The 18,911-nt window shown below is 44.6% G+C and overlaps 1 protein-coding gene across 3 annotated transcripts; it reads left to right on the plus strand.

The window, feature by feature from the left end:
• Positions 1 to 953: 953 nt before the first annotated feature.
• LOC133246631 (GTPase IMAP family member 1-like) lies at positions 954 to 8,844 on the plus strand. 3 transcript variants are annotated; one of them, XM_061415135.1, is made up of 4 exons: positions 954 to 1,069; positions 2,770 to 2,858; positions 6,350 to 6,398; positions 7,545 to 8,844. In XM_061415135.1, exons 3-4 carry the CDS (start codon positions 6,356 to 6,358, stop codon positions 8,384 to 8,386), a joined length of 885 nt encoding a protein of 294 aa, XP_061271119.1. In that variant the 5' UTR covers positions 954 to 1,069; positions 2,770 to 2,858; positions 6,350 to 6,355; the 3' UTR covers positions 8,387 to 8,844. The 3 variants fall into 3 exon arrangements, with proteins under 3 accessions (XP_061271119.1, XP_061271120.1, XP_061271121.1); XM_061415136.1 differs by having other exon boundaries at positions 979 to 1,069; positions 2,713 to 2,858; XM_061415137.1 differs by lacking the exon at positions 2,770 to 2,858 and having other exon boundaries at positions 988 to 1,069.
• Positions 8,845 to 18,911: the final 10,067 nt, after the last annotated feature.

The raw sequence follows: 18,911 nt of genomic DNA on the forward strand, positions 1-18,911 counted from the left end.
GCAAAGAGTCAGACACGACTGAGCGACTGAACTGAACTGAACTGAACTTGAACATTGCCAAGATAGTACATCTCACCACCAAAAAGAAATGGTAATTATGTGAAGTGATGCAAATATTAGCTAATGTTGTGATGGTAATCATTTTGCAATATATAAGCATATCAAATCAATACATCATGGCTTTTAAATGTAGATGATATTACATTCAATTATGTCTCAATAAACCTAGAAGGTGATGTTCCTGGCAGGTAGAACCACTTTTGTGGCATTATTCACTCAAAAATTCCTGTCCTGGGTTAGGAGACACTCAAGGGGCCATTTTATTTAAAAATACCTAAAAAGCAAGAGACAACTGGAGATAAGATTATTGGTCAAAAGTTGGAAATAAAAAGAGATCTCAGAAACCTAAAATGCTCTTCCTCACTGATGTTATAGCCCCTGTTGGGGACAAGATGCTGGTGTCACAGGAACCTTTGGAAAACATTACCATAGCCCAGAGCTATGGGATAGGATGTTCTTAGTTGCTCAGTCATGTCCGACTCTTTGTGACCCCACGAACTGCAGCCCTCCAGGTTGCTGTGTCTGTGAGGATTCTCCAGGTAAGAATACTGGAGTAGGTTGCCATGCCCTCTTCCAGGAACCTCCCCATACCAAGGATTGAACCCAGGTTTCCTGCATTGCAGGCAGATTCTTTACTGACTGAGCTAACCAGGGAAGCCCAAGAAGACTGGAGTGGGTAGCTTATCTCTTCTCCAGGGTATCTTCCTGACCCAGGGTCTCCTGCATTGCAGGCAGATTCTTTACCAGCTGAGCTACCAGGGAATCAGCATCGGATAGGATATGCAGGGACAATACTGCATACCCACCGGTTCACTGGTTAACGTTGCTGTCTCTTTAAGTCATCACCACTGGGCCCTCCCCTCTCTGAGCTTCTTGAGCTCTGAGTGGCACAGAGACTTCCTCATTGGTGGGGAGGAAACCAGTCACTGCACCCATAGCCAAGGGCAGGCAGCAGATCAGGAGCTTCTTGGATCTAACGTTAGAGCCTGTCACCAATTCTGCAGGAAAGGTGAGTGTAAGGGAAAGGGAGTCAGTCCAGGAGTAGGACCTGTGGGGAACAGGAAGAGCCCATGTGAAACTGACTAGCGAGCATGTGCATTCTAGTAAGTATGAGAAAGGAAAGCAAGACCTAGAAACAGTAACTTCGCATGCATAGGTTAGTAAGGATGTTTTGAGTGTCAAATAGAGTAAGTTCAGAAGTGGTAAGCATCACTCTCCAGCTCTTGTTGCACATGCTCCTATTGTTGTTTAGTCATTCAGTCATGTCTAACTCTTTGCAACCCCTGGACTGTAGCCAACCAGTCTCCTCTGTCCTCTACTATCTCCCAGAGTTTGCTCAAAATTCATGTTCCTTGAATCAGTGATGCTACATGATGCATATACTCTTGAAAGTGAAAGTGAAGTCACACAGTCATGTCCGACTCTTTGGGACCCCATGGACTGTATCCCACCAGGCTCCTCCATCCATGAAATTTTCCGGGAAGGAGTACTGGAGTGGGTTGCCATTTCCTTCTCTAGGCACATACTCTTATGTGGGACTAAATTCTCTCTCTTTCTCTGTATGTGTGCATGCTCAGTCACTTTTGTTCGACTCTTTATGACCCCCTGGACTGTAGCACACCGGGCTCTGTCCATGGAATTTTCCAGGCAAGAATACTGGAACGGGTTGCCATTTCCTACTTCAGGGGATCCTCCTGACCCAGGAATCAAGCCCACGTCTCTTGTGACTCCTGCACTGGCAGCAAGATTCTTTACCACTGAGCCACCTGGGAAGCCCCTATCCTTCCCTAGTCCCCTAGTAAATAAGAAGGGCAATTGCTAGAACTACTGCAGACACCAAAACACATTTTCAAAGTCAACAAACACACCCCAAAAGCATATTCAGCACAGGCAAAAGGTACTTCTGGGGAGTTATAAGGAAAGCTAACCTCAGAACAAGTTACAAAGTGAAAATTCTGCAATTCTCCTAAAACCTCCACTCTCCTTAACACTATCCACAATAGTGCAGAAAACAACTAAGTTTATGAACTTGGCCTTCACCCCTTGCCCTGCACCCCTTGCCCTGCAGGGACTCTTGAATATCTTCTCCCCAAGTCAAACTGGGTACTTTGCGGGCTGCTGTACCATGTTAATTTCCTCATCGCAACTGTGTACTGAGGGATGGGACTAGGATAACTGATTGAAAAACTCAAGTCATGGGCTGAATGATTAAAAATAATTTGGCATGGAGGGGAACTTAATATTTTTAAGTACAGATATAGGAATATAAATCTAAGAAATACACATTTTTATATATTGTGAATCACCACAATGGCATTTCTGCAGCCATAAAATAAAGATTGGAGCAATATGGCAAGTGTGTATAACATTAAGAAAAAAACACAGACTGTGAATATTGTATGTGATTGCATTGCAGCTACATAAAAATGCGCATTGCACATGGACAATAAGATCAAAGGAACTATAGAAAATAAAAAGTATTGCAAAAGATAAAAATACATACATTTTTAACAATCTCCTAAATAATTCCAAAAGATGTCAGGTTCAATGAGTACTGGACTAGCTAAATAAAACTTGACTCCTTGAAATTTTAAAAGAAAGGATTGTACAAGTTTTACTTTTTCCAATAACTGTATACCTTTGTAACCCCAGATTTTAGCTGTTAAGAACCTCAGAAGAACTTTCCAAATTCCATTTCAAACTTTGCAGGAAGTTCCAAATGGCATACCCAAGAGTTTTGTGGATTTCCTGTAGCACACATTCTCATTTCCACCTTTGAAGGGGACACCTTGCTTCAGGTAAAGTCTTCTTCTTGGTTGTGAATCTTGTAGCTCTTTCTTCATTTCACCTCTGGTGTCAATTAAGGGAGCCTGTTGATTTCTAGATACAAAATAACTAATCACATCAAGGGATTTGCCCCTGGGACAAACTTTACTGAAAGCTTTGGAGGGTGGGGGGTGCAGGAGAGATACTGTAGAAATGCAAACAGCTTTGGCTTGAGTTCTAGACAAAACTGCCCTCTGAGTTCTTTGAGACGGGTTATTGAGCCAGCCTCTCTTTGCTTTTCCTTTGTTGTTGGAGCCAATGGGGGAGAACACAGCTATCTGTAAGAGGTAGAGTTTGAAATGGACGGTAAAGCAGACAGGACTCAGGCAGAAATGTGGGGTGGGATGAAGGGTCCTAGGAGGGAAAGCACGAGGTGGGTTGGGAAAGGTGCTGAAATCTGTGTCTGGAGTGGCTGACTGGTGGGGTGGGGGTGGGCGGGGATTCACTGGAAATGAGGCTGGAGAAGTAGGCTGAGGAGAGACTGTGCTCTCTTGTTCAGGTGCTCACGGGATCAGGCAAACTTGATCACAGAATGTTTAATTGTATTAAATAATGTTTGAATGAGTATAATCACTTTACTTTGAGAAACCTCAAATTTGAGTTTTGAGAAGCCTCAGATATGAGGGCAAGAGGATAAAGAGGGGGAGGGGAGCATCCCAGTCTCTCTAGCACACAGATCGTACTTAGACTTATTTGTTTACTTATTTTTAATTGACATACAGTTGACTTAAAATATTATAGTACTTTCAAGTGTACAACATAGTGATTTGACATTTTTTATAGGTTATGCTTCATGTAAAGTTAATATAAAATATTAACTATATTTTTTGTACATTACATTTTTGTATCTTTTATTTCTTGGCCACACCCTGTGACTTCTGGGATTTAGTTCCCCAAACAGGGTTCAAATCCTTGCCCTTGGCAGTGAAATCTCCAACCACTGGACTGCCAGGGAATTCCTTATCTTAATTTTATACCTAATAGTTTTTACCTCGTAATCCTTTTCTCTGATCTTGCCTGCCCCTTCAGCCCTGTCCTCAGTGGTAACCACTAATTCATTCTTTGTGCTGGTGAGTCTGTTTCTCTTTTGTTATATTCAACTTTTTTTTTTTTTTCAGATTGTGAAAACATACAGCATTTTTTCTTGCATATGACTTATTTCAATAAGCATAATACGACTTATTGCAATAAGTATGACCTATTTCAGTAAATGTAATACCCTCTAGGTCCATGCATGTTGTTGCAAATGGAAAGATTTCATCCTTTTTTATGGCTGAGGATTATTCCATTATATATATATATATATATATTTATCTATATATATATCAAAAAAAGAGAGAATCAAAAATGAAAGTGTTAATCACTCAGTCGTGTCCAACTCTTTAGGATCCCATGGACTGTAGCCCACCAGGCTTCTCTGTCCATGGAATTCTCCAGGCAAGGACACTGGTGTGGGTAGCCTTTCCCTTCTCCAGGGGGATCCTCAACCCAGGGATTAAACCCAGGTCTCCTGCACTGCAGGCAAATTCTTTACTGTCTGAACACCAGGGAAGCCAATACACATGTATATATAAAACACCTTCTTTACCCAGTCATCTATTGATGGACATTTAGGTTGCTTTCCTATCTTGGTTATTATCAATAATGCTGCTATGAATATTGGAGTGCATACATCTTTCTGAAGTAGTGTTTTCGTTTCCTTTGGATATATACCCAGAGGTAAAACTGCTAGATCATATGAAGTTCTATTTTTAATTTTTCAAGGAACCACCATACTGTTTTCTACCATTACTGTAGCAACTGACATTCCCACTATCAGTGCACTAGGGATCCCTTTTCTCTATATCCTTGCCAACATGTGTTATTTCTTGTTTTCTGATGACAGCCATTCTGACAGCGGTGCCCCATGCCTCTTGTACCCAAATATCTGTTTTCTTCCTCAAGTTAGGAAACTTTTCAATTATAATTTCACCAAACACATTTTTGACCCACTTCTCTCTCGTCTCTACCTATAACGTGAATGTTAGTACACTTGATGTTGTCCTGGAGGACCCATAAACTATCATCCATTTTTTAAACGTGTTTTCTTGTTGCTGTTCTGGTTAGGTGATTTCCACTCTTCTGTCTTATGTGTTCTTCTGTGTCACCTCAGCTGGCCTGAATTCCTTCTAGCACGTTTTTCATTTCAGTTATCATAATCGTCAGCTCTGACTGGTTTTTATATTCTCTAGTTCTTTGCTGAAGTTTCCACTGTGTTTAGCTATTGTTTTCTCAAGTTCAGTTAGCATTTTCATTACTGTTGCTTTGGACTCTTTGGCAGGCAAATTATTTGTCTCTGTTATCTTGTTCTTTCATTTAAAATATAGGCCTCTGTTTCTCATTTTCTTTAACTTTCTCAGTCTGCTGCTATGAAGTTAGGTGAAACAGTCACCTATCCTGGTCTTGAAGGCATGTCCTTGCGTGGAAGTGTCCCTTTGCAGTGTGCATGTGCCTGGTGGCTTTGGTGGGAGAGCTGGACCAGAAGTGAGCGGTGACTGTGTCTTCTCCCAGGGTGTGCTGGCAGCCAACGCAGCGGTGGGAGGCAGGGCTGCAGTCGGAGGGGCGACAGCCAGAGCCAGGTGCCAGCCAGGGCTTCTCCTAGGCTCCATACCAGTTGCCACCCTATTGTGGGAGGAGTCAAAAGCCAAGTGGCAGGAGCGGGAGTCTTAAGGGAGCTTAATCTTCCCCCAGATTGATGACTGTCTTCACCTTGGCTGGGGTCATAGTCAGGGCCTGAGGGCTTGGGGCCTCACTTCTGAGCTGGTTTCATTTTTTCCTCAGTGTGTACCAAGGGGTACACACTGAGGCAGGACGGGGAACCAAAGAGTTGGAGCCAGACCACAGAGCTTTCTCTGCTCCTTCCCTGGTGCTCACCTACCCATTGGCAGTGGTGGCCTCTGCCTTTGAGGGGAGCAGTAAGGGATGGAATAAGATATCGGGCGCTGGGAGGTGCTCTGGGGGCAGTCCTGGCAGGCTGGCCAGAACACCAGGCAGTGTTCAGTCTACTGCCTCTGCACTGGGACTGGGGGCAAGCAAGCTGTACATGCTCTTCAAGACCAGGGTCTCAGTATCTTACAGCCCCCACAATAAGCCCTACTGATTTCCAGACCAGCTAAGGGGCCCGTCTTGACACAGAGTAAATGTTATCATCTCCCCTCTGCTCTTTGCATTTGGGGGCCCTGAGAAGACAAAGTCAAGCTTACCAGGTGCTCTCACAGCATCATCCCAACCCCAGACTAGGCTCCTCCAAATGTCTTTGCTGAACATTTCCTCCAATCTCTTTCCAATGCCCCAGGGAAGGCAGGAACTACGACCTTCTCACTGTAGGGTCACCAGCATTTTAGACCTGGCCTGACAGACTGTAAGCAGTTACATCTATTTGATAAATGAGTGAATGAACAAATTGTATCTGGGACTCTTTCAGGTAATCATGGGAGGACGGAAGGTGGCAAGAGATGAAGAAAATGCCTATGGTAAGAACACGTCTCAATGCATATTTGCCCCCAGGTGTGAACCCTGGATGGTAGGGGGATGGGCTAATTCAAGACTGAACAAGAGAAGCCAAGAGGTGACTTGATGCTGGGGTGAAGCAGCAAGAGCCCTGGGGATGGCACTTCATCTGGATCTTTACCCCCACCCTGCTGTGAGATATCAAGTTCTTTGACTAACCTGTATCTCCATTTCCAAAATAAAATGAATAAACAGAAGTGGATGTAGAGGGCATCATGTCGTGTATTAGAGGGAACATGGTTCACCAGGTAGAAGATGTTAGGGAACAAGGATGGAGGGCTACACAAGTGTCTTATTAGGCAGCAGGTTTAAGAGTCAAGAGAGGAGGAGGAGGGAGGCAGGAAGGTAAGGAAGAGAGTTGATCTCATCTTATTTTCTGACAGTGTCCTATGAGGACAGTGCTACAGTATTGATTGCGTTTGTGTAGAAGAGGTTTAACACTTAGATTAAGCAGCTCCCCAGGGTTACAAGGCTGGTAGAGGACAGGTCTATGATTCAAACCCCGGCTATGGGACTCCAGATAGCCCTCTCGGCTGGGCCCACTGCCCCACCCCTTTCCCCAGTGGGAGGGCAGCAGGGAAAAGAAGGACCAGCTTCGCATAGCCTGGATGACAGATCATATCAGACGAAGTAATGGCCTGTATTACAAAGGCGCATCCTCTAGAAAGAGGTTCAGCAGCTGCTGGAGCACCTATAGGTGCACGTGTGACGCCAAAGAGAGGAGAAACAGACGGATAGAGACCCCCTTGGAGTGCCCAAATCTCACACCAGGTCACTCAGTAGAGGGAAAGTGAAAGTCGCTGTCATGTCTGACTCTTTGTGACCCCATGGATGATACAGTCCATGGAATTCTACAGGCCAGAATACTGGAGTGGGTAGCCTTTCCCTTCTCCAGGGGATCTTTCCAAACCAGGGATCCAACCCAGGTCTCCAGCACTGCAGGTAGATTCTTTACCAGCTGAGCCACAAGGGAAACCAGTAAAGGGTTGGTCCCAAAGACAACCGTGGAAGCGCTCTGTTCTCCTTTGCTCACAAGGCGTCCAGGTGACCCGGGAACCGGGACATGTTGCTCTCAGGTTCCGAAACTTACAGACCACCGTTGCCCACAGGTTTCCAGGAGTTCAGGTCCGCCCTGCAGGAGCGCAGGCTGCGCCTCCTCCTGGCCGGGAGGTCGGGGACCGGGAAGAGCGCCACGGGCAACAGCATCCTCCAGCGGAAGCACTTCCTCTCCAGGCTCGCGACCACAGCGGTGACCAGGGCCTGCGCCACGGGGAGCTGCTGCTGGGCCTCGTGGGACGTGGAAGTCCTCGACACCCCGGACCTCTTCAGCCCCGAGGTCGCCCAGGCAGACCCGGGTTTCAAGGAGAGAGGCCGCTGCTACCTGCTGTCGGCCCCGGGGCCCCACGCCGTGCTCCTGGTGACCCAGCTCGGCCGCTTCACCGCCCAGGACCTGCAGGCCTGGCGCGGGGTGAAGGCGCTCTTCGGGGCGGGCATCGCGGCGCACGCCGTCGTGGTCTTCACCCGCAGGGAGGACCTGGACGGGGGCTCGCTGCAGCAGTACGTGCGCGACACCGACAACCGCGCGCTCCGGGAGCTGGTGGCCGAGTGCGGGGGCCGCTGCTGCGCCTTCGACAACCGAGCGGCTGACGGGGAGCGGGAGGCGCAGGTCGGGGAGCTGATGGGGCTGGTGGAGGAGCTGGTGAGGGACCACGGCGGCGCCCCCTACACCAACGACGTGTACCGCCTGGCGCAGACCCTGGGCGGGCTGAGTCCCGAGGAGAGGCTGCGCAGGGTGGCGGAGCGACTGGCCGCCCGCGCGCGGACGTGGTCGGAGCGCTGGCCGCTGGCCGGGCTGTGGCGGTGGCCCAAAGCAGCGTCGGAGACCTGGTGTAAGCTGGGCCTGGTGGCCCTGCTGGGCGCCCTGTTCCTGCTGTACCTGCTCTGCAGGTAGCTGCCTGATGCCTTTGGTGGGTCAACCCTGACACATTGTAAATAACACTTCGTCCCTTGCAGTGATAATCACGGTCATCTCAGGTGCGCTGCTGCTTCAGGGCACGCATTCCCTTCTTTTCTCCCTCACCTCGCCTAATCTACCAACCTCAGAGGCGTGCCAGGCAAATCTCCCACCTGAAACCTTCCTCTGTTACCTGGTGGTCCCTGAACTCCCCTTTCCTCAGAGCCTAACAGCCACTGTTAATTTTTGGTGTTTTCCACCTGACCTCAGACTGCCTTTGACTCCATCCTGTCACTGAACTGCTTTTACTCCTGAAAGCAGATGAGGACCATTTTCCCTCTCACCCCTGGACTCCCCGGTGAACCAAGGGCAGAACCGCCCCAGGGCAGAGTCTGAGTACATATTCATTTGTTTGAATTGAACTGAATGGAAGAAATAAATGTACTGGACAGTCACATTGTGTTGAAAGAAATCAGTATTTGCAGCTGTTTCTTCATCCACTTCATATACGCATTGAACACAGATGCTGCTGTCTCATTCCTGACCCCACTGGCAAACAACCATGCACCCACACACTCACTCAGGTGTGTGATGGCAAGGAGGGAAGACATTAGTGCAGACCTGGCCCTCTGTACCGGCAGGGGATTGTCGCCCCCCAGCAGCTTGAATGCAGATGTTTCTGCACGTCCAAAGAGACTGTCATTGGAGCCTTGGTTCCCTAGGGCCCATGGAGGTCCTTCAGAAAGTCTCCTCCCAAGGAGGGGTTTTCTCACTAGCTGACCAACTCACAGGGTAAGCAAGGGCATGGCTTTTCAATTCAGGGATAAATTTAAAGGTTTAAGCGGATTGGAGATTTTATTTTGTGTGAATCTCAAAAGGCAAATAGGTCTTTGTGGGCTGAGAACTGGTGATATGATCATGGAGTAGAGAGTCACCCCTGTGCCAGGCATGCCTGGGAGAATCAGGTGTCTGGCACAGGTAAGTGAGCCAGGTTAGCCTGTGTCATCAGTCCTAGGTGTGCCTCCCTATCTCTTTATTCACATTTGCTTTATCCCCAACACCACCGTCTTCACACACCAACAGAAGCCCATCTCTAATACAGCTTTGCACTTCCAGGTCTCTCCCTACAGTATCCTCTACCTATTGCCTACCAGCCAGAGATTCTCAGGCTACTGATGACCTCAGATCACTAAGTGAAAGTCGCTCAGTTGTGTCCGATTCTTTGTGACCCCATGGATTATAAAGCCCATGCAATTCTCCAGGCCACAATACTGGAGTGGGTAGCCTTTCTCTTCTCCAGGGCATCCTCCCAACCAGGGGTCAAACCCAGGTCTCCCACATTACCGGCAGATTCTTTACCAGCTGAACCACCAGGGAAGCCCTGAGATCACTAAAGAGACGTGTAAAAAGGAAAAATGATCTGCAACAACTGGGCCCACAAATCCTAAGAGGCCCTCAAACCCTGTGAGGGTTTGTGAGGCCCACAAACTCTGCATGGATGCCATTGCAAACACTAATAGGAACACCAATGCCCAATGCTGAGGCTTGAAATTTCCTCAGCTGCTAAGGTCATTTTGGTTTAAGGAGTTGTGTGCGGATCTCAGTAGAGGTCCTAATAGGGGATCTTGCTTTTTTTCTTGTTCACTTTTCGATACACTCTTAGAGTAAACAGAGAAATATCCTGCCATTGTCACTCCTCTGAGAAAAGGGATGGTGATTGGTGAAAATAAATGTGAAAAAAGGATGAAAATAGAATGACAAAGTGCCCCATGTGAACAATGGATAGTTTTAATCTATGACTCAAATAATGAGAAACATCTGATTCTTGCTTCTGCTTTGGGAAGGAATGAAGGCTAGGAAGTTCCTAAGTGACCCTGCTTGAGCTGATGGGTTGTGGGGAGGAACATGCCAGGGATCCCAGAGGGTAGGCAATCGCCTAGTTCAACACTAGAGAGCTGTCTGTATATATGTGGGATATACACAAGAGGATAAAGAATGCCATGAAGAATGTCTGTAACAAATTAATGGATAGAAACAACATATAGTGTTGGGACCACTGGATATTCACAAGCAAAGTAGTAAATTTGGATGCTTATCTTGCATGATATAAAACCATTAACTCAAAATGGATCCAAGACCTAAATATGAGTTAAAACTATAAAACTCTTAGAAGAAAACAAGTGCAAATCTTCATGACCATGTATCAGACAACAGTTTCTAATATATGACATCAAAAGCACCAAAGAAAAACAGATGTTATATTTAATCAAAATTAAAAACCTTTTCTCATTAAATAACACTATCTAGAAAGTGAAAACACAGCCTAAAGAATGGGAGAAAATATTTGCCAACCTGATAAAGATCTCATATCCAGAATATATAATGAACTCTTACAACTCTGCAACAAGAAGACAAATAATCCAATTTTTAAATGAGTGAAAGATTTGATTAGGAGTTTTTTCAAATAAGATACACAAATGGCCAATAAAAACATGAAAAAAAAAATAATGAACATCATTTGTCATTGGGGAAATGCAAATCAAAACAAGATACCACTTCATACTCCCTGGGTTTTTTTAAAAGAGAAAAAATAACAAATACTGATGAGTATGTGGATAAATTTAACCCTTGTCCACTGCTGGTGGGAATGTAAAATGACACAACTGCTGTAGAAAACAGTTTGGCATTGCCTCAAAAAGTTAAACATAGATTACCATATGATGCAGTAATTTCACTTCCTGGGTATATATCCAAGAGGACTGACAACACATGTTCAGTCCAAACATTCTACACGAATGGTAAAGTATCATAGTGATGCTTTCTAAGGCCCGCTTGACTTCACATTCCAGGATGTCTGGCTCTATCTTGGTCGTGTAACTCTTTTTTGTATAGTTCTTCTGTGTATTCTTGCCACCTCTTCTTAATATCTTCTGCTTCTGTTAGGTCCATACAATTTCTGTCCTTTATCGAGCCCATCTTTGCATGAAATGTTCCCTTGGTATCTCTGATTTTCTTGAAGAGATCTCTAGTCTTTCCCATTATGTTGTTTTCCTCTATTTCTTTGCATTGATCACTGAGGAAGGCTTTCGTATCTCTTCTTGCTATTCTTTGGAACTCTGCATTCAGATGCTTATATCTTTCCTTTTCTCCTTTGCTTTTCACTTCTCTTCTTTTCACAGCTCTTTGTAAGGCCTCCCCAGACAGCCATTTTGCTTTTTTGCATTTATTTTCCATGGGGATGGTCTTGATCCCTGTCTCCTGTACAATGTCACGAACTTCCGTCCATAGTTCATCAGGCACTCTGTCTATCAGATCTAGTCCCTTAAATCTATTTCTCACTTCCACTGTATAATCATAAGGGATTTGATTTAGGTCATACCTGAATGGTCTCATGGTTTTCCCTACTTTCTTCAATTTCAGTCTGAATTTGGCAATAAGGAGTTCATGGTCTGAGCCACAGTCAGCTCCTGGTCTTGTTTTTGCTGACTGTCTAGAGCTTCTCCATCTTTGGCTGCAAAGAATATAATCAATCTGATTTTGGTGTTGACCATCTGGTGATGTCCATGTGTAGAGGCTTCTCTTGTGTTGTTGAAAGAGGGTGTTTGCTATGACCAGTGTTTCTCTTGGCCAAACTCTGTTAGCCTTTGCCCTGCTTCATTCCATACTCCAAGGCCAAATTTGCCTGTTACACCAGGGGTTTCTTGACTTCCTACTTTTGCATTTCAGTCTCCTATAATGAAAAGGGCATATTTTTTGGATGTTAGTTCTAAAAGGTCTTATAGGTCTTCATAGAACCATTCAACTTCAGCTTTTTCAGCATTACTGGTTGGAGCATAGACTTGGATTACCATGATATTGAATGGTTTGCCTTGGAAACGAACAGAGATCATTCTGTCATTTTTGAGATTGCATCCAAATACTGCATTTCGGACTCTTTTGTTGACCATGATGGCTACTCCATTTCTTCTAAGGAATTCCTGCCCACAGTCATAGATATAATGGTCATCTGAGTTAAATTCATCCATTCCAGTCCATTTTAGTTTGCGTATTCCTAGAATGTCGATGTTCACTCTTGCCATCTCCTGTTTGACCACTTCCAATTTGCCTTGATTCATGGACCTGACATTCCAGGTTCCTATGCAATATTGCTCTTTACAGCATCAGACCTTGCTTCTATCACCAGTCGCATCCACAACTGGGTATTGTTTTTGCTTTGGCCCCATCACATTCTTTCTGGAGTTATTTCTCCACTGATCTCCAATAACATATTTGGCACCTACTGACCCAGGGAGTTCCTCTTCCAGTATCCTATCGTTTTGCCTTTTCATACTGTTCATGGGGTTCTCAAGGAAAGAATACTGAAGTAGTTTGCCATTCCCTTCTCCAGTGGACCACATCCGTCAGACCTCACCACCATGACCGGTTCGTCTTGGGTGGCCCCACATGGCATGGCTTAGTTTCACTGAGTTAAGACAAGGCTGTGGTCCATGTGATCAGATTGGATAGTAGTTTCCAGTCTGGTCACTTCATGGCAAATAGATGGAGAAAAAGTGGAAACAGTGGAAGACTTTATTTTTTTTTTTTGGCTCCAAAATCACTGCAGATGGTGATTGCGGTCATGAAAGTAAAAGACCCTTACTCCTTGGAAGAAAAGTTATGACCAATCTAGACAGCATAAAAAAAGCAGAGACATTCTGTAAGGCTGATTACTTTGCCAACAAAGGTCCGTCTATTTAAGGCTATGGTTTTTCCAGTAGTCATGTATGGATGTGAGAGTTGGACTGTGAAGAAAGCTGAGCACCAAAGAATTGATTCTTTTGAACTGTGGTGTTGGAGAAGACTCTTGAGAGTCCCTTGGACTGCAAGGATATCCAACCAGTCCATCCTAAAGGAAATCAGTCCTGAATGTTCATTGAAAGGACTGATGTTGAAGGTGAAACCCCAATACTTTGGCCACATGATGCAAAGAGCTGACTCATTTGAAAAGACCATGATGCTGGGAAAGATTGAAGGCAGGAGGAGAAGGGGACGATAGAGGATGAGATGGTTGGATGGCATCACCGACTCAGTGGACATGAGTTTGAGCAAACTCCGGGAGTTGGTGATGGATAGGGAGGTCTGGCATGCTGCAGTCCATGGGGTCCCAAAGAGTCAGACACGACTGAGTGATTGAACGGAACTAAACTGAACATTAGCCTCTCTGTATCTTTATATTCAGCATGGGATTTCCTTTAGACAGCATGAAGGTAAGCCTTGCTTTTTTGTTCCATCTGTCTTATACTTGAAGAATGTAGATAATTTACATCTACTATGATTACTTCTATGGCTGTGTTTGGGGCTTCCCTGATGTTTCAGCGGGTAAAGAATCTGCCTGCCAAAGCAGGAGACATGGATTTGATTCCTGGGCTGGGAAGATCCCCTGGAGAAGGAAATGGCAACACACTGCAGTGTTCTTGCCTGGAGAATCTCTTGGATAGAGGAGCCTAGTGGGCTACAGTCCATGGGGTCACAGAAAAGTTGGACACAACTTAGTGGCTAAACAACAACAACAACAACAGTTGTGTTTAAATTCATCATCTTGCTATTTGTTTCTGTTTGTCCCATCTAATTTGTTCTTTTTTCCCCCCTTTTCTCTACTTTTTTTCTGGGTAATTTTAAAATTTTTATTTCTACTATTGCTTTATTATCTGTACCTCATTTTATTATTTTAGCGGTTGTTCCACAATTGCAATATGCACCTTTAACTTATCACATCCTACCTTCAGAGAATATTATAAAACTACTTCACACTGGAAGTTTTTTAAAATTAATTTTTACTGGAGCATAGTTTCTTTACAATATTGTGTTAGTTACTGTTGTGTGGGTGTACATGCTAAGTCACTTCAGTCATGTCCAACTCTTTGCCACCTATAGACTGTAGCCTGCCAGGCTCCTCTGTGTGTGGGACTCTCCAGGCAAGAGTACTGGAATGGGTTGCCATGCCCTCCTCCAGGGGATCCTCTAGACCCAAGAATCGAACCCATGGCTGAACAATCATCCATTGACAGGGGAATACTGGATCCCACCAAAAAAAAAAGGTACCCCACACCCAAGGGCAAAGGAAAAGCCCTGGAAAGATGGTAGGAGGGGCGAAATTGTGTTTAGACTCAAATCTCATACCCGCCAGAGATGCTTGGAGGGCTCAAACAAAACCTCATGCTCACCAGGACCCATAGACCCCACAGATACTGGGCCAGATCTCTGTTTGAGTCTCTTGTGGAAGTACAGGACAGCAATGGCCTGTCACAGGGACAGGGGTTCTGAGTGCAGCTACCTGAGCCTGTGGCATAAGCCCTCTTGGAGGAGATCACCATTAACCCTGCCATAGAGCCATGGAGCAGATGACCTGAAAACTGCAGAACAATTATACCAAAGAAATTCTCATGCTATTAAGAAAGTTCTAGGGCCCACAACAGATTTCTCAACCTGGGTATCTGGCAAAGGGACTGAGAACTCACAGAGAAGTTGACTTTGGAGGCCAGTGGGATTTGATTACAGAACTTACACAGGACTGGGGAAATAGACTCTTGGAGGGCACAAACAAAACCTTGTGTGCACCAGGATCCAGGAGAAAGGAGCAGTGACTCCACAAGAGACTAACCCAAACTTGCCTGTGAGTGTCCAGGAATCTCTGGCAGAGGCATGGGTCTGTGGTGGCCTGCTGCAGGGTCGGGGGCACTGAGTGTGGCAGTGTGTGCATGAGACCTTTTGAAGTAGGTCACCATTATCTTCACTACCTCCACCATAGTTTGCTCTCAAGTCAAATACAGGGAGGGAACACATCCCCACCCATCAACAGAAAATTGGATTAAAGATTTACTGAGCATGGCCTGCCCATCAGAACAAGACCTAGTTTCCACCCCCACAGTCAGTCTCTCCCATCAGGAAGCTTCCATAAACCTCTTATCCTTATCCCTCAGAGGGCAGAGAGAATGAAAACCACAATCACAGAAAACTAAATAAGCTGATCACATGGACCACAGCCTTGTCTAACCCAATGAAACTATGAACCATGCCATGTAGGGCCACCCAAGATTGATGGGTCATGGTGGAGACATCTGAAAAAATGTGGTCCACTGGAGAAGGGAATGGCAAACCACTTCCATATTCATGACTTGAGAACCCTATAAACAGTATGAAAAAGCAAAAAGATATGACACTGAAAAATGAATTCCCCAGGTCAATAGGCACCCAATATGCTACTGGAGAAGAGTGGAGAAATAACTCCAGAAAGAATGAAGAGATGGGGCCAAAGTGAAAACAATGCCCAGTTGTGGGTGTGAATGATGGTGGAAGTAAAGTCCAATACCATAAAGAGCAATACTGCATAGGAACCTGGAATATTAGGTGTATGAATCAAGGTAAATTAGAAGTGGTCAAATAGGAGATGGCAAGAGTGAACATCAACATTTTAGGAGTGAGTGAACTAAAATGGACTGGAATAGGTGAATTTAACTCAGATGACCATTATATCTACTACTGTGGCCAAGAATCCCTTAGAAAAAATGGAGTAGCCCTCATAGTAGACAAAAGAGTCCAAAATGTGATACTTGGGTGCATTCTCAAAAATGACGGAACAATCTCTGACTTTCCAAGGCAAACCATTCAGTATCACAGTAATCTAAGTCTATGCCCCAACCACTAATGCTGAAGAAGCTGAAGTTGAACGGTTCTATGAAGACCTACAAGACCTTCTAGAACTAACACACAAAAAAGATGTCCTTTTCATTGAGGGGACTGAAATGCAAAAGTAGGAAGTCAAGAAACACCTGGAGTAACAGGCAAATTTAGTCTTGGAGTACAGAACGAAGCAGGGCAAAGGCTAACAGAATTTTGACAAGAGAATGCACGGATCATAGCAAACACCATCTTCCAACAACACAAGAGAAGACTCTACACATGGACATCACCAGATGGTCAATATCAAAATCAGTTGGATTATATTTTTTGCAGCCAAATATGAAGAATCTCTATACAGACAGCAAAAACAAGACTGGGAGCTGACTGTGGCTCAGATAATGAACTCCTTATTGAAAAATTTTGACTTAAGTTGAAGAAAGTGGAGAAAACCACTAGACCATTCACATATGACCTAAATTAAATTCCTTACGATTATACAGTGGAAGTGACAAATAGATTCAAGGGATTAGATTTAATAGAAGTATGGATGAAGGTTGGTGACATTGTACAGGAGACAGTGATCAAGACCATCCCCAAGAAAAAGAAATGCAAAAAGGCAGAATGGTTGTCTGAGGAGGCTTTACAAATAGCTGAGAAAAGAAGAGAAGTGAAAGGCAAATGAGAAAAGGAAAGATATACCTATTTGAATGCAGAGTTCCAAAGAATAGCAAGGAGAGATAAGAAAGCCTTCCTCGGTGATCAGTGCAAAGAAATAGAGGAAAAGAGTAGAATGGGAAAGACTAGAAATCTCTTCAAGAAAATTAGAGATACCAAGGGAATATTTCATGCAAAGATGAGCTCAATAAAGAACAGAAATGTTATGGACCTAATAGAAACAAAAGATATTAAGAAGACTTGGCAAGAATACACAGAACTATATAAAAAAGATCTTCATGACCTAGATAGCCATGATGATATGATCACTCACCTAGAGCCAGACATCCTGGAATGAGAAGTCAAGTGGGCCTTAGAAAGCATCACTATGAACCAAGCTAGTGGAGGTGATGGAATTCCCATTGAGCTATTTGAAATTCTAAAAGATGATGCTGTGAAAGTGCTGCACTCAATATGCCAGCAAATTTGGAAAACTCAGCGGTGGCCACAGGACTGGAAAAGGTCAGTTTTCATTCCAATCCCAAAGAAAGGCAATGCCAAAAAATGCTCAAACTACCACACAATTGCACTCATCTCACACGCTAGCAAAGTAATGCTCAAGATTCTCCAAGCCAGGCTTCAACAGTACATGAACTGTGAACTTCCAGATGTTCAGGCTCGTTTTAGAAAAGGCAGAGGAACCAGAGATCAAATTGCCTATATCTGCTGGGTCATAGAAAAAGCCAGAGAATTCCAGAAAAGCATCTACTTCTGCTTCATTGACTATGCTAAATCCTTTGACTGTATAGATCCGAACAAACCATGGAAAATTCTTCAAGAGATGGGAATCCCAGATCACCTTACCTGCCTCCTGAGAACTCTGTATGCTGGTCAAGAAGCAATAGTTAGAACTGGACATGGAACAACAGACTGGTTCCAAATTGGGAAAGGAGTACATCAAGGCTGTGTATTTTCATTCTGCTTATTTAACTTATATGGTGAGTTTATCACAAGAAATGTTGGGCTGGAAGAAGCACAAGCTGGAATCAAGATTTCTGGGAGAAATATCAGTAACCCTAGATATGCAAATGACACAATCCTCATGGTAGAAAGCGAAGAGGAACTAAAGAGCCTCTTGATGAAAGTGAAAGAGGAGAGTGAGAAAGCTGGGTTAAACCTCACCATTCAAAAAACAAAGATCATGGCATCCAGTCCCATTACTTCATGGCAAATAGATGGGGAAACAATGGAAACAGTGACATACTTTCTTTTCTTGGACTCCAAAGTCACTGCAGATGGTGGCTGAAGCCATGAAATTAAAAGATGCTTGCTCCTTGAAAGAAAAGCTATGAGCAACCTAGATAGCATATTAAAAAGCAGAGCCATTACTTTGCCGAAAAAGGTCCATCTAGTGAAAGCTATGGTTTTTCTAGTAGTCATGTATGGATGTGAGAGTTGGACTGTACAGAAAACCGAGAGCTGAAGAATTGATGCTTTTGAACTGTTGTGTTGGACAAGACTCTTGAGAGTCCCTTGGACTGCAAGGTGATCAAACCAGTCAGTCCTAAAGGAAATCAGTCCTGAATATTCATTGGAAGGACTGATGCTGAAGCTGAAACTCTAATCCTTTGGCCACCTGATGTGAAGAACTGACTCATTGGAACAGATCCTGATGCTGGAAAAGATTGAAGATGGGAGGAGAAGTGGATGACAGAGGATGAGATGGTTGGATGGCATCACCAACTCATGGACATGAGTTTGAGTAAGCTCTGTGAGTTGCTGATGGACAGAGAAGCCTGGCGTGCTGCAGTCCATGGGGTCACAAAGAGTCAGATGCGACTGAACGACTGAACTGAATTGAACTGAATGGAGCTTGAAAGGGCTTCCCTGATAGCACAGTTGGTAGAATCCACCTGGAATGCAGGAGACTCTGGTTCGATTCCTAGGTTGGGAAGTTCCACTGGAGAAGGGATAGGCTACCTACCCCAGTATTCTTGGGTTTCCCTGGTGGCTCAGCTAGTAAAGAATCCACTGGCAATGTGGGAGACCTGGGTTCAATCCTGGGGTTGGGAAGATCCCCTGGAGAAGGGAAAGGCTACCCACTCCAGTATTCTTGCCTGGAGAATTCCATGGACTGTATAGTACATGTCGTCCCAAAGAGTGGGATATGACTGAACAACTTTCACTTTCACTATGGAGCTTAAAATAA

This window comes from Bos javanicus, chromosome 4 (assembly GCF_032452875.1).
Source record: "Bos javanicus breed banteng chromosome 4, ARS-OSU_banteng_1.0, whole genome shotgun sequence".
Classification (NCBI taxonomy): Eukaryota; Metazoa; Chordata; class Mammalia; order Artiodactyla; family Bovidae; genus Bos; species Bos javanicus.